We start from the raw sequence: 15,359 nt of genomic DNA on the forward strand, positions 1-15,359 counted from the left end.
TGTACAATACAGATTTCTTATTCGGTTTAATTTATTATAAATAACTAAACAGACATTGTGTGAAAGATAATTAAAAAAATAGATGACAAAAATATTTTTAAAATTCATCAAAATGTAAAGAGACGAGTTATATACCACAAGTTAGTAGATCCTCTCTCTATATATATATATATATTTAAAAATAAATAAAAACCTTTAATAAAAAAGTATTTATTTTCTTTTTGTGTATTCATTTTTATTTATTATTTTTTTTTTTTACAAATAATAGAAAACATGTACAAAAACAAAAAATAAAATAAATCAAACACATTCAAATAAACAAAACGGATTATTTGGTTTTCAAAAAAATCATTATCCATCCATTGGTTGTCTGCCTGATTCTAACTGCCTTTGAATGCATAGATGACCAGATGGCTCTTTACAAAACGTATAACAGTTTTGAAGCCAATACTGATTCTGCATTCAATGAAAAAACTGTATGTGAGTATTTGCTGTTGGCAGAACAACTGATGATCCAATGATCGCAGAACACCGACACATTTCTTGATCAGGATATAGAAAATAAGTGTTCAGCCATAAAAATGTAAACAATGGAATCATTTTTAATTATTTCTGCCAAGTGTAGCACAAACAACAAAGCAATCCTGTGTTAAAACATCCTCTAATGTCTGTTTATTGTTGTTGTGTTTTTGAGTAATTTTCTGTAATTCTGTGTATTTTTGTATACATTTGTTGTTGTTTTGTGTGTTTTTGAGTCATGTTGTGCATTTTATTTTTTTGTTAGGTTATTTTGTATATTTTTTCCATGTCGTTTTGTGTAGTTTGGCTGTTTTTTGTGTATTTGACTATGTTTTTCTGTAATTTTCTGTGTACTTTATGTGCTAACTTTGGGGGCTGCATAATACCAGACCAAGGCCCACATCTGGCCTGTAGAGAGAGAAAACTCATTTGGAGCAATCCTGTGTTAAAACATCCAATTTTCCTCCTCTAATGTCTGTTTATCCCATGATGCACTTCACTTTTCCTCTTTTTTCTCTGTTGGCCATTTGACTGAGATATGATAGTGGTTCAGTTCTTCCTCTGATAGATAATCAGGTGCACGGCTCATGAGGTCATGACCCCGAAACGACTTTGGAAAAGCAATGACGTCACGGATGCTCTGAGCCCCGACCAAGATGGAGACAAGTCGATCCACACCTACAAAAATCAGGAAGGAATATGAAAATATAGAAGAATAAAACTCTGATTCTGCATCACTAACATGTTTTATTTCCCCAATTTTCAAATTACATCAAAATCCCAACTTAACACGACTTGAATTTCACTTTGTTCAGAGTTTTAACCCTTACCCAGAGCGATTCCTCCATGAGGCGGAGCTCCAGAGTCCAGAGCCTCCAGTAGGTGGGACAGGAGTGTGGTGTCCTCCTGGAGCCAAGTACAGTAGAGGTTCTTTATTCATCTCGCAGTGGGGAAATTTACTGACATGACAGCTCAATAACAAGTGCAATAAAAAAGACAAGTGAAGGCAACACAAAGAAAAACCCCAAAGACACCCGAAACATGAAATAAACAATATAATAACAGAAGATATACATAAATAGAAAAAAATATCTAAAAAGAATAAAGGATACATATATATACATATTAACAGGTGGGGGCAAGGAGATATATATATATATATACATATTTACAGCCAACAGTAAAGTTCCCTAAACTGTTTTATTGTACAGTCATACAGCGGTGGGAATGAATGACCTATACACCAATCTGAGCATTAATACAGGAAACAACAAAAGTTTTTAAGCACATTTTTGTCATTTTTTGTTTTTGGATTCATTTTGTGAATTTCCGTTGTAATTTGGTATATTTTTTGCTCATTTTGTGTATTTTTGTATATATTTGTTGTTGTTAGGTCTATATTTCTATTTTCATGTGTATTTTTGTTTATTATTGTTGTCTTTTTGTAGTTTTTCTGTCATTTTGTGAATTTTTGTATATATTTGTTGTTGTTTTGTGTGTTTTTGGAGTCATTTTGTTGTTATTTGGAATCTTTTTCAATTATTTATTTGTGTAGTCATTTATCAGTCAGTTATCTTGTGTAGTCATCTTGGAGTATTATTTCTCTTTCTTTTCTTTATTTGCAATTGTCTTAATGTAAAGTGGCTTTGAGTTGCCAAAAAAGTGCTATATACTGTATCTTTGATGCATTATTATTATTATTTTGTGAATATTGTCATTTGTATATAAGTTTATTATTGTTGTCATTTTGTGTATTTTTTGTATATATTTGTTGTTGTTTTGTGTGTTTTTGGAGTCATTTTGTGCATTTCTTTTGTTGTTAGGTAAATTTTTCAGTTATTCAGTTTATATTTTTTCAAAGTTATGTGTAGTTTTGCAGTTTTTTTTTTTAATAATTTTTCTATAATTTTGTGTGTTTTCTGAGGTATTTTAATGCGTTTACTTTGGCGGCTGCACAAAACTAGAATGAGGGCCAGATGTGAGCATCTAGGCTACATCTGGACTCAAGGACTGACCTTGAGGATGTTTTCCAGGACGTGGAGCTGCTCTGAAGCTTTGTGGATCCGAATGGATCCGCCTCCGATTTCACTGCCATTCAGCACCAGGTCATAGTGCTGCCCACGGACCTGAGAGATCTAGCATACAGTACACATCCATATATATACACATCAATGTGTGTGTGTGTGTGTACCTTGTCTGGCTGTGTGTACAGTAGATGTGTGTCTTCCACCAGAGGAGCAGTGAATGGATGGTGAGCCGACTCCAGCTCATCAGGTTTCTCCTCTTTGGGCAGAAACAGAGGGAAGTCGACCACCCACAGGAAGTGGAACGCTGACGGGTCACGGAGCAAAACGCCACAACACGCCTCCAGAAGCTGTGCACACTGCAGACGGAGATGACCCAGCAACGGCCGCTACCAGCAGAGACACAAACGTGAAAACTCACCTTCATTCCTCCTGTTTGTTTAGTTTTATATTTTTAACTAGACGTCTGTGTGTTACCACAGTGTGGAGGGGGCCGGCCGCCACCAGCAGCAGATCTCCTGGTTTGGCTCCTGATGTCCTCAGTAGGTCAGAGGTCACAGATGCAGACAGAAGCTTCTTTAGGGGAGACTTCAGTGTTCCATCAGCACTGACCTGCACCAGGCTCAGCTCCTGATCATTGAAATATATACAATACAGAGTATCTGCATCGCTGTGTCATAATAGGGTTTAGCATGTTAGCATCTCTATTTGTATTTGATCCACAGCAGTGTTCACGACAGCGCTGTTGAGTGTAGGGGTCCCCCACACGGTGATTTAGATCCCCTAAGCTGTGATTTTAACCCCCTACTTCAGGGGTCCACTACAGTGTGATTTAGATCCACTACGGTGTGATTTAGGTCCACTACGGTGTGATTTAGATCCACTACGGTGTGATTTAGATCCACTACAGTGTGATTTAGGTCCACTACGGTGTGATTTAGGTCCACTACGGTGTGATTTAGATCCACTACGGTGTGATTTAGATCCACTACGGTGTGATTTAGGTCCACTACGGTGTGATTTAGGTCCACCGAGGTGCGATTTAGATCCACTACGGGGTGATTCAGATCCACTGCGGGGTGATTTAGGTCCACTGCGGTGTGATTTCGGTCCACCATGGTGTGATTTCGGTCCACTACGGTGTGATTTAGGTCCACTACGGTGTGATTTCGGTCCACTACGGTGTGATTTAGGTCCACTACGGTGTGATTTCGGTCCACTACGGTGTGATTTAGGTCCACTACGGTGTGATTTCGGTCCACTACGGTGTGATTTCGGTCCACTACGGTGTGATTTAGGTCCACTACGATGTGATTTCGATCCACTACGGTGTGATTTAGGTCCACACTACGGTGTGATTTAGGTCCACACTACGGTGTGATTTAGGTCCACACTACGGTGTGATTTAGGTCCACACTACGGTGTGATTTAGGTCCACACTACGGTGTGATTTAGGTCCACTAAGGTGTGATTTAGGTCCACTAAGGTGTGATTTAGGTCCACTATGGTGTGATTTAGGTCCACTAAGGTGTGATTTAGGTCCACTATGGTGTGATTTCGGTCCACTATGGTGTGATTTCGGTCCACCAGGGTGTGATTTCGATCCACTACGGTGTGATTTAGGTCCACACTACGGTGTGATTTAGGTCCACACTACGGTGTGATTTAGGTCCACACTACGGTGTGATTTAGGTCCACTAAGGTGTGATTTAGGTCCACTAAGGTGTGATTTAGGTCCACTATGGTGTGATTTAGGTCCACTAAGGTGTGATTTAGGTCCACTATGGTGTGATTTAGGTCCACTATGGTGTGATTTAGGTCCACTAAGGTGTGATTTAGGTCCACTATGGTGTGATTTAGGTCCACTATGGTGTGATTTCGGTCCACCAGGGTGTGATTTCGATCCACTACGGTGTGATTTAGGTCCACACTACGGTGTGATTTAGGTCCACACTACGGTGTGATTTAGGTCCACACTACGGTGTGATTTAGGTCCACACTACGGTGTGATTTAGGTCCACTAAGGTGTGATTTAGGTCCACTAAGGTGTGATTTAGGTCCACTATGGTGTGATTTAGGTCCACTAAGGTGTGATTTAGGTCCACTATGGTGTGATTTCGGTCCACCAGGGTGTGATTTAGGTCCACCAGGGTGTGATTTCGATCCACTACGGTGTGATTTCGATCCACTACGGTGTGATTTAGGTCCACACTACGGTGTGATTTAGGTCCACACTACGGTGTGATTTAGGTCCACTAAGGTGTGATTTAGGTCCACTAAGGTGTGATTTAGGTCCACTATGGTGTGATTTAGGTCCACCAGGGTGTGATTTAGGTCCACTACGGTGTGATTTCGATCCACTACGGTGTGATTTAGGTCCACTATGGTGTGATTTCGGTCCACCAGGGTGTGATTTAGGTCCACTACGGTGTGATTTCGATCCACTACGGTGTGATTTAGGTCCACACTACGGTGTGATTTAGGTCCACACTACGGTGTGATTTAGGTCCACTAAGGTGTGATTTAGGTCCACTAAGGTGTGATTTAGGTCCACTAAGGTGTGATTTAGGTCCACTATGGTGTGATTTTGGTCCACTATGGTGTGATTTAGGTCCACTATGGTGTGATTTAGGTCCACTACAGTGTGATTTAGATTCACTACGGTGTGATGTCAGCCCCTACGCTGGTTGAAATACAGCCTTGTGTGTTTAAGGAGTAATTTTGCGTATATTGTTGTGTATTTTTGTTTATTATTGTTGGCTTTTTGTGTATTTTTGTATATATTTCTTGTCGTTTCGTGTGTTTTTGGAGTCATGTTGTGTATTTATTTTGTTGTTAGGTACATCTTCCAGTTATTTAGTTGTAGTCGTCTTGTTTTTGTGTATTTCTCTTTCATTTTGTACACAAAATGTTAGAAAATGACATCATAATGATCAGGTGATACAAAGCAATCACATCAGCAGCCTATAATACAGGATATTTTCAAAGTAAAAGGAGCAGAATTAGACAAACTGACCTGTCCAAACTGAGTCCTGGCCGTTTTTTTCAGTTCCTCCAACATTTTCCCAGTAAATTGTTTCTGTGGCCAAACACAAGACGTCAAATTGTTTTTGGAGAAAATTAAACCAATGTTTTAACAATCCATATAGTGTAATTATATTTGATTTCTCAGTCTGCAAACTAATGAAGAAGTATTTACCGCTCCACTGGGCACACGGACACCCTGAACTGAGCCTCCTGGCTGCTTCAGCGCTGATTCCAGGAAACTACTTCCTGTGGATGCAAACACCTCACTGAGCTCCATCAACTAGAGCAAAGACACAGAAACAGACAACAATCTTTTAAAATATGAATATATTCAAATGGAAAATAATTTTTGAGAGTATTTAATATGTCATTTTAATATATTTGGGTGAAAACAAGCTGAGCAAAGGTTACAACATCCTCTTCTTGTCATGAGGGCTCAACAATAGCAGCTGATTATTGTGACTGTGTGATTTGAGGGACAAACGTTCTTTGTCATTTTAAGTGTTATTTTATGTATTTTTCTGTTATATTCTGTATCCCTGTCGTCATTTTGTGTGCTTTGGTTGTTGGTTTGGAATAATGTGTTTTTTTCAATAATTTTATGTATTTCGGTTAGTCTTTTTGGAGTTATTTTCCTCATTTCTGTTGCCATTTTAAGTTTGTTTTGTTTTGTTGTCATTTTGTGTGCTTTTTTGTTGGGGTTTTGGAGTCATTCTGTTTTTTTTTTTTTTTTTTTTAAATAATGTTATGTATATCCATTGTTGAATTTTTGTGTTTTTGTTGTCATTTTGTGTGGTTTTATATGTTTTGTGTGTTTTTATATGTTTTGTGTGTTTTCAGATTCATTCTGTTTTTTTAAATAATGTTATGTATATCCATTGTTGAATTTTTGTGTTTTTGTTATTTTGTGTGGTTTTATATGTTTTGTGTGTTTTCAGATTCAGTCTGTTTTTTTAAATAATGTTATGTATTTTCATTGTCGGTTTTTTGTATCTGTTGTCATTTTGTGATTTTTTTTGTTGAGATTTTGGAGTCATTTTGTGTGCTCTTTTGATTTTTGTTTTAATGTATTTCCATTGTTGGTTTGTGTAGTTAATTTGTGTATTTTTTGTGTGACATTTTTTAAATTTTTTAATGACATTTTGTTTGTTTGGAGTCCTTTTGTGTAAGTTTTGAGATTTTGGGAGTCATTTTGTTTATTTTTGATAACATTTTGTGTTTTTTTCCTCTGTTTTGTGTGTTTTTGTTCTTATCGTGTGCCTTTCTGGAGTCATCTATTTAATTTTGGGGCTGTACAAAATAAGCTCCTCAACCACCAGTTGCCTACGCCTGCCTTAGAGGAATGGTTTTCCCTTGATCCCACAGCAAACGGACACACCTTCATACCAAACCGTGTGTCCGGTTTGTCCACACCATAGTCCCTCATGGCTTCTTCATATCTCATAACGGGGAACGGAACCTGACAGGAACCGTTCTCTGAGGGCCACGAGTGCTTCAGCAAACCTTCCACTAGAGACATGATCGCTGCCTGGTCCACAAAAGACATCTCAATGTCCACCTGGGAGACACATATGGACAATACGTCAACTTTCCTTTAACACAAAGAGTCACAACAGGGAACAAGTAACATCATATTTCATAATAAATCAAAAATAGATTAAACTAATCACCTGCATAAAAACAAATGTAAAACAATGTTTGCAATCTGTGCCAAAAAGGAAATTCGGTGCACGTATGAAATGAAGTTTGAACTAACACGGAAAAAGTAACGTGTAATAATGCCAGTAACATATTTCATTAATGAATCAAAACTAATCACCTGTATACATAAATCTGTTGCCCTTCTACACACTTTGTCTCTGTAGGTGTTGGAGGGTCACGATCCAATATTGATATCAGATATTGATACGATATCAGCCAGAAAACGAATATTGGATTTTATTGGCTTGCATCTAAAATCTCTGATATAAACTGTATTATATTATAGGCTGTTGTTATTGGTCCGGACCCAAACAATCCCGACTACAGTTCCGGCACTTCCAATAAGCCGAATGCCGGTAGTTCCATCACTGCCGGATCCGTGTCCTTCTACCTATAGTTTCGTCAGTTTTATTGTAGCCCTAACCCAGGAAATACCCTAAAATGCTTCCTTTTTTTTGTATATGTATTTTTAAAGGTGGAATTTGCCTTGTTAAATATGTTAAAATGAAAAAGAAAAAATGTCAGAAGTGGGATTCGAACCCACATGCTGAAAGAAATGCCCTTAAGTCTAGTGCCTTGAACCACTCGGTCAAAACTACAAAACAAGTCATAAAAGTATGTATGATTTGCGCTGATATCGTATCGATATCGGTATTGGCCAATACGCAAGGTTGCAATATTGGTATCGTATCGAAAGTGAAAAAGTTGTATCGGGACATCCATAGTAGGTGTGTGTGTAGACGCTCACCTGTGTGAACTCTGGCTGTCTGTCAGCTTTAGAACCTTCATCTCTGTAGCAGCGTGCGATCTGAAAGTACCTTTAATAGTGAAGTAGAGGAAATAAACACAGCTCCATGTCAACTACTACAAAAAAATTATGCAACGTGGAGAACATTCTTTGAGGGAGTTTTTAGTGCAATGCAAATTATTATTTTTTTTATTTGCAATTTATAACATACAAACAACTTATAAATGTAAGAAAAACATACAAGTTAAAAACAATTAAATTAAATGAAAAAATAAATAAAAATAAAATAAAAACAGGAAACAAAAACAATACTTTAACATTTTCAGGGGCATTTCCTGGTTGTATTCTCAAGTGATCTAGTTCATACATGACAAGAGGCCCTCGAAAAAATAATTGCATATTAAATTGCATTATTGAGGGAAAAAAAATGCAATTAGATTATTTTCCAAATACGTTCAGCCCTAATTCAGGCAGGATTTCAGGAGCAAAACGTCAATTCGAACTGGTCAAATAAATTACAGTTATTATCAGGCAGTGGATATAAATTCATGCATTGATATTTTTTCAACTGATTTTCAAAAACTAGTTCACTTCACACTACAGACCAATAAGTTAGAATTAACATCAAGTTTCAAATTAGTTAGAATTTGAAAGATCAAAAGTTAAATTTAACACACACACCTCGTCACCCTCAGTGTGATATGCAGTCTAATTTAGAACATTATATGCATTTTGTAATGTTAAAAGGTTATAATCTGGATCAAACTGATCCAATTCGTTTTTGCTTTTGAACAACTGGGATAAAATGACGTAATCCTGGATAGCAAAAAAAAAAAAAAAAGGATTTTGAAATCCAGATAGTTTTGATCCAGATTACATCTTTTGAATAACTGGGCCTTGGTATTTATTCATCCAACAGACAGAAGACATTATTTTACTTTACCTGTCCACACCCGCCACCATTAGAAGCTGTTTGAACTGCTGAGGACTCTGAGGCAACGAGTAAAAACGCCCGGGCTCTCTGGAAGGAACCACAAACTCTTTGGCTCCCTAATACATACACACATACACACACACACAGATTGCTGACAACTGTTGCTTACAGGCCCCGCCCCTTTCCCGGGCTGGAGCGCAATCTTTTTTACAGTGTATGGTCTGGAGGAGTAGAAGATGGAATTAGCGACTTTTCTGCTTGAAAGGTAATTACTGCTGCTTGATTTACATTATGTTTGATTTGTATTTGTTACACTAGAACTCTGTAGTGCATGTGTTGTTTGTGTGCGCGCAGCAGCCTCTGTGTGCGTTGCTGTAAGTGACACTGTGTTGCTGCTGCTGCTGAGATGTGTGCACATGGAGAGAGAGAAGAGCTGCAGTAATATGCTTTTAACAGAGCATGTTATATTACTGTGATGTTGCTGTCGGACTAATGTTAGCTTGTTAGCTCCTCTGAGGGAGGTTTGTAGTTTGGAGGCAGGGCAAGAGAGCAGCGGTGAGGGAGGGGGAGAGAGGGATCTGAGAGTTGCGGACTGCACCTTTAATAATATTTACAATGACGTATTAGGGCCACATTGAAACAAAAAGAAATCTGGGCACTACGAGATTAAAATCATAATATTTTTTTAAATAAAGTTGTCATTTTATGGGAATGAAATTGAAATACAAACAGGATGTTGTTTGTGTGTGTGTGTGTGTGTTGAGAATACATTTCTCTTTAGGTTTCACACTTTTGGCCCATCATCATCACCACTGTTATCACTTTGAGAACTTTAAAGACACTTTGCAGACATTTGTGTTTGTTCCGACCAAAGAAACTGATTTGGAGCAAAAAGCCTCGCTTCACTTCAACACTGTAACATTACCAATCATGACTCCATTCTCAAAATATTACTACTTTAATCTCATAAAAGTACAACTTCAGTGTCATAAAATCATGACTTTATTCTTGAAATATTACGTGATCAGATTTCTTTTTATGGGAATATTATGTTAAAAATGGTTTTTAACAGTTCAGGATTAAAACTGTAATTTTTAAAACTACATTTGAAAATAATCCTATATCTATTTTGACATTAAGAATTTAGAAAAATCCCAAAACTAAAGGAATGTTATAACTCCTGAAGTGATTTAAGATGCACAACTCTTACCCCTGGGGTCCTTTTAAACAAAGTGGGAGTTTCCACATCAACAAAACCTGTGAATTAGAAAAAAGAAATCCCACATACGTTGCTAGTTAGAGCAGCAATAGGCTTTGCTTTCTGTTAAAAAGTAAAAACACACATAAAGCAGGTGAGAAATGAAGCCTCACCGTGCACATTGCAGAGATACTCCCTCATCTTCATCAGTAGCTGTGATCTTAGTCTGAGGTTCCTCTGCATGGGTGTCGACCTCAGGTCCAGGTAACGATACTGCATCCTTAGAGACTCAGATTTCTGCTCAATTATTAAGAAAAAACATTAAGTTTTCACATTTATTTTACTATATTTTACTAAACCCAGATCAGTTAAGAAATGAGAAGATTAACATAACATCAAAGTACATTAGAATCAGAAATGTTTCCTAATGGGATGAAATTATTCACAATTGGATGTATTTTTTTGCCACTTACTTTCACAAACTCCTTCAACTCAAACGGCAGCTTCCGACTTTTATTAAAAACTTCCACATCGTCAGCCAGGACCTCGATTTCTCCTGTTGGCATTTTCTGATCAAGTGAATAAGATCATGACAGTCAGTCTGAGCTTTAATAAACAGCTTCAACTTCAGGAAAAACACACAAAATAACTCAAAGAAACACATAAAATGACGACAACAAGATGACTACAACTAAACAATGTACATGACAACAACAAAAACACACAAAAATTACAGAAATATATACCCAAAAATGGACAAAATGAGACCAAAAAACACACAAAACAAGAACATACACAAAAATACACAAAATGAGAAAAATACCCCCCAAAAAACAACACTATAAACAAACACACCCAAAATGACTCCATAAACACACAAGATGTTTACAAATAAATAACTGACAAACATACAAAACAACAACAACAAAAATACACCAAAATGACAGAAATATACATCTAACAACAAGAAAAACAACAACAAATATGTACAAAAATACACAAAGTGAGAGAAAAATATACAAAATTACAACAGAAATACAAAAAACTAATTTTAAAAACACACAAAACAACAACAAAAATACACAAAAAGGCATAAAAATACACAAAAGACAACAATTATTATAAACAACGTACACATGAAAATGTACACAAAATTACTCCATAAACACACAAGACGACTGCAAATAAATAACTGAAAAAAATATACAAAATGACAACAGAAATATACGAAAATGATAGAAATATATACCTAACAACAACAACAAAAACACACAAAACAACAACATATATATATAAAAACACACAAAATGACAGATACCTTGTTCTCCTGTCCTTGTGGCCGTCGTCTTACTGTTCCTGTCACTTTAATTACAGACTCCACAGTGAGGTCAGAGAGGACAGATTTCAAACCAGCGGCAGACTTTAAAAACAGAAGAAAAACATTACAGCTCTGTGGCAAAGTGGGACAGTATTATATGCAGCAACAACAAAAGAGCTCACAGAGCAATAAATCTCCTGTTTGACAAATATTAGCAGTTAAAGTGTAAGTACACCCCCAAGTTTCTGCTGACCCTTGAGGGGAAATTCAGAAAATTCCTTGATTATGGGCGTGGCTCCTAGAGTAGTTAAAATAAGCCCCGCCCCATAGCGCTGCACAGTTCCTCATGGAGCTGCCAATCAATGCTCACTGAGGACACCTAGGCTGCGTCCGAATATTCCCTCCTATCTCCTTTCCTATCTACTTTTCCTGAACCCCGTGGATGACGTCATGGTCATGATGTCATAATATGTCATATGGGTTTTAAATTATTTATTTAAAGTTGTTCAAAGCATATTATTGCATTGGTCATTTACATGATCTCCGTTAATTGTCGGTCATTGTGAGTTTCCGTAAGCGCTCGGTCGTGCGTTTCCCTTTAAATGTTGTCGCCGCAAGGAATTGTGGGTCAGCATTATTTCGTCTCCTTTGGTAAAGGATGCATCAGTGTTTCCTAGGCTAAAGGAGGTTACAAAGAAAGGAAGCATTGAGCCTCCTTTCCTCAGCTTAAAGAGAACTCGGATGCTCTTTATCATGGCCACAACTTAAACACTTCCGGGGGTGAAGGAACAGTGGATAGGAAAGGAGATAGGAGGGACTATTCGGACGCAGCCCTTGTAGTAAACCTAGGAAACTTCCTCCATTTTTTTTAGGAGGGGCGGGGCCATCAGTGATGATTAGCGACGTCACTGATCTAATCTCAACCAATAGCAAAATTCAACTCTAATAGCTGGTGTTAAACCACTCTGACATTTTACAACTGAAAACACTGAATTTAAATGTTTAGACTAAAATGTAAAGAGTGGGAACAAACTCGACATAGTTGAGACAAATTTCATAAAGATCAGTGAATAACAAACCGAGATGTACATTTTTGAAATTTCTTCAATTACGAGAGATAGGGATTTTTCAATTATTGAAACTGATCTAGAATCAAAATATTGATCCGGATCCCATCCAAAGTTGCTTAAGGTCGTGTGTGGTGTTTTTAATTTGAAAGAGAATAATAATTAAAAAAACATACAAAAATATAAAAAAAAGATATTATTATTTATTAACTATTTAATAATTTTATTTTTATACTGTATTTTTTAAAAACTAGATTCATATTTGAGGATACAGTTTAGATAACAGCATTTCAGGCGATTCCATATTGGGTCATGACCCCAAGGTTGAAAAACCTTGGTGTAAGGTCTATCTTTGGTTGAAATTTTGACGTGATCCTGCAAATGGACAAATAAATAAATAAATAAACGCTGGCAAAAACATGACCTCCTTGGCGGAGGTAAAATAATATAAATAAACTGATTGTTGTGTTTCTTACTTCTTCCTGAGGAATGAGAATTTGTGTCAAACCGCTGAAGTCGCGTAAGATCACAAACAAGTCTTGCCTGTTGGAGACAAACGCACATAAAGTTCAGTTGGTATAACACCTGTAAACAACACATTCTACCTGACACAATCACATTCAGTGCATATCCATACCAGACTTAACTGTATCTGTTACTGTAATTAATCCTGAAATATGACTGGTTTGGAAATAATTTACCACACTGAGCCTGAACAATAACTTTTAAGTTCATATTCTTGTGTAGAGAGAACAAATGTTGCCCTTAATTCATTTTTTATTTATTTTTTTTAAATCAATCAATCACATCATGAAAATACAGCATCAGTGATTAAACTAACCTGAGGTACTGGACCCAACCACACAGAACAACGTTCTCTCCCACATGATGAGACCTCAGCTCTCCACACGTGTGAGTCCTGAAGGTCAAACTACTGGGACCTGAAGGACACGTGTAGTTAAGATGGATTGTGTTTGCAGTTACATAAATATAAAATGGACAGTCCACTACAAGTGTGAATAGAGTGGTTTATACAGTTATACATGCTAAAATAAACAGCATTTTTTGGTTTCAACATTTAGCAACAAACCACGTTTATAAAAAGTATGTGAACTTTTATATATTATTTGTGAAATGTGTGATATTTACTTTTCTCGTAAAATATAATGTAGATTTTAAATCTAAATGCTAAATGTTAAATTTAACTGTTAAATGTAAATCTAAATGTTGAATGTTAACTCAAAATGTTAAATGTTTTTAAGCAACATTTGTGAAATTTGTGATATTTACTCTTCTCGTAAAAATATGTCAATGTTAAATCTAAATGCTAAATGTTACATTTAAATCTAAATGTTAAATCTAAATCAAAATGCTAAATCTAAATATAAATGCTAAATTTAAATGTTAAATCTAAATCTTAGAATCACTATACACGGGACGTGATGGTAAACAGTCTTATAATTATATTTAACATTTAGATTTAGATTTGAAATTGACATATTTTTACGAGAAAAGTAAATATCACAAATATTGCTGTAAATCTGGTCTAAAGTAACAAATAAATTGACACTTTTTTTTTTTTTTTTTTAAAAACGTGGTTTGTTGCTAAATGTTGGAGAAAAAAGAGGCTGTTTATCTATTAATGTGCACAACTTTACAAATGGCGCCCCTTAGATATATTAATGTAAACATTAAACAACGATAAATAGAGATAAAAACCTGTGGGTGGAGATGGAGACGAACACCGGCTCGATCCTTGTGAGCAGCTGGTCCTGGAAGTCCTGGTCCTGAGCAGGTCTGCGGGCAGCAGGAGGCCTGGACCCGGACCTGAGCTCCAGGTTTTGCTCTGGTACCGAACGCTGTGAGATCGGAGTCCAATGAGCAGCCTCTGCAGCACAAACCTGCTTTTGGAAGCCATTTCTTACACAAATAACGTGACAAGGTGAACTAATGTCATCGGAGTGTGGCTGAAATAACAGCATTAAGACACAATGGAGGCAAGTTCTGGTCTCGGCTCAGCTGGTCCCGGTTCTAGACACGGTCACTACGAACCGGGGAGGGTTACAAAGAGTACAAAACGGAAGAAAAAGTGAATAATACGGTACAAACAGTTCACTCTTTCACATTCAGTTCATTCACTTATTTTGAAAACGCGTCACTTACAGGAACTGACGACACAAAGCAATCAAACCCAAATATAATCGATCTAAACGCTCAACACTCATTTAAAAAGTATAACATTTTAAATTGAACTATTCATAAACAAATTAAAAAACATTCCCAAGACATTTGTGTATGTAGCCTAATTTTGAGTGAGATTTGAGGTTTATTTCTTTAGTTAAATCGGTGATAAATATGTATTGCTTTTGTCTGGAAGCAATCAACATTTGCTTTTACACCAGTGCTTCATTACTTATTTTTGCCACTTTTCCAAATTTCATTGCCTTTTCTATCCCCCTCTCCACACACTCTTAAGACATTTTCAGTACTTATAAACCCTTTCTACTACTTTTCCCACCTAATGTCACTTTTAACCATATTTCATGCCTATTTTTGCCTAAAAAAACTACATTCCCATCATTTGCCAGTTTAAACTGTTTTAATATTAACACATTGAACCCCATTTATTTCCATTTTTGGCCACTGTATTGTGCAACTTTTAACCAATTTCTTCTATTTTTTAATTCCATTTCACCATTATTGGTCACATTTCATCTCTGATTAAATCAAAGATTTACATCTTTATACAACAACAAAATAGTAAACTTCCTGGATAACAAGTTATTAGTCAGATCAATAATGTGCTTATTAGATTCATAAATC

General features: G+C 36.5%; 1 protein-coding gene across 2 annotated transcripts; it reads right to left on the reverse strand.

Annotated features, from left to right (window-relative positions):
- Positions 1 to 582: 582 nt before the first annotated feature.
- Positions 583 to 14,687, reverse strand: dars2 (aspartyl-tRNA synthetase 2, mitochondrial). Of its 2 annotated transcripts, none has more exons than XM_028473628.1 (17): positions 14,256 to 14,687; positions 13,378 to 13,477; positions 13,013 to 13,079; positions 11,470 to 11,571; positions 10,625 to 10,720; positions 10,325 to 10,448; positions 10,164 to 10,210; positions 8,963 to 9,069; positions 8,020 to 8,089; positions 6,949 to 7,128; positions 5,743 to 5,850; positions 5,560 to 5,622; positions 3,021 to 3,173; positions 2,711 to 2,932; positions 2,535 to 2,645; positions 1,350 to 1,425; positions 583 to 1,197 (listed from the first exon to the last, which is right to left on the reverse strand). In XM_028473628.1, exons 1-17 carry the CDS (start codon positions 14,452 to 14,454, stop codon positions 1,016 to 1,018), a joined length of 2,007 nt encoding a protein of 668 aa, XP_028329429.1. In that variant the 5' UTR covers positions 14,455 to 14,687; the 3' UTR covers positions 583 to 1,015. The 2 variants fall into 2 exon arrangements, with proteins under 2 accessions (XP_028329429.1, XP_028329428.1); XM_028473627.1 differs by having other exon boundaries at positions 2,535 to 2,654.
- Between the last annotated feature and the right edge of the window lie 672 nt (positions 14,688 to 15,359).

This window comes from Gouania willdenowi, chromosome 17 (genome assembly GCF_900634775.1).
Source record: "Gouania willdenowi chromosome 17, fGouWil2.1, whole genome shotgun sequence".
NCBI lineage: Eukaryota > Metazoa > Chordata > Actinopteri > Blenniiformes > Gobiesocidae > Gouania > Gouania willdenowi.

Coding starts and splice junctions, on each gene's coding strand:
- dars2 (XM_028473627.1), bottom strand. CDS start 14,454: ATGGCTTCCAAAAGCAGGTTTGTGCTGCAGAGGCTGCTCATTGGACTC. Junction 10,449..10,624: donor AGTTGAAGGAGTTTGTGAAA/GTAAGTGGCAAA, acceptor ATAATTGAGCAG/AAATCTGAGTCTCTAAGGAT. Junction 2,655..2,710: donor TGTACACACAGCCAGACAAG/GTACACACACAC, acceptor ACTGTATGCTAG/ATCTCTCAGGTCCGTGGGCA.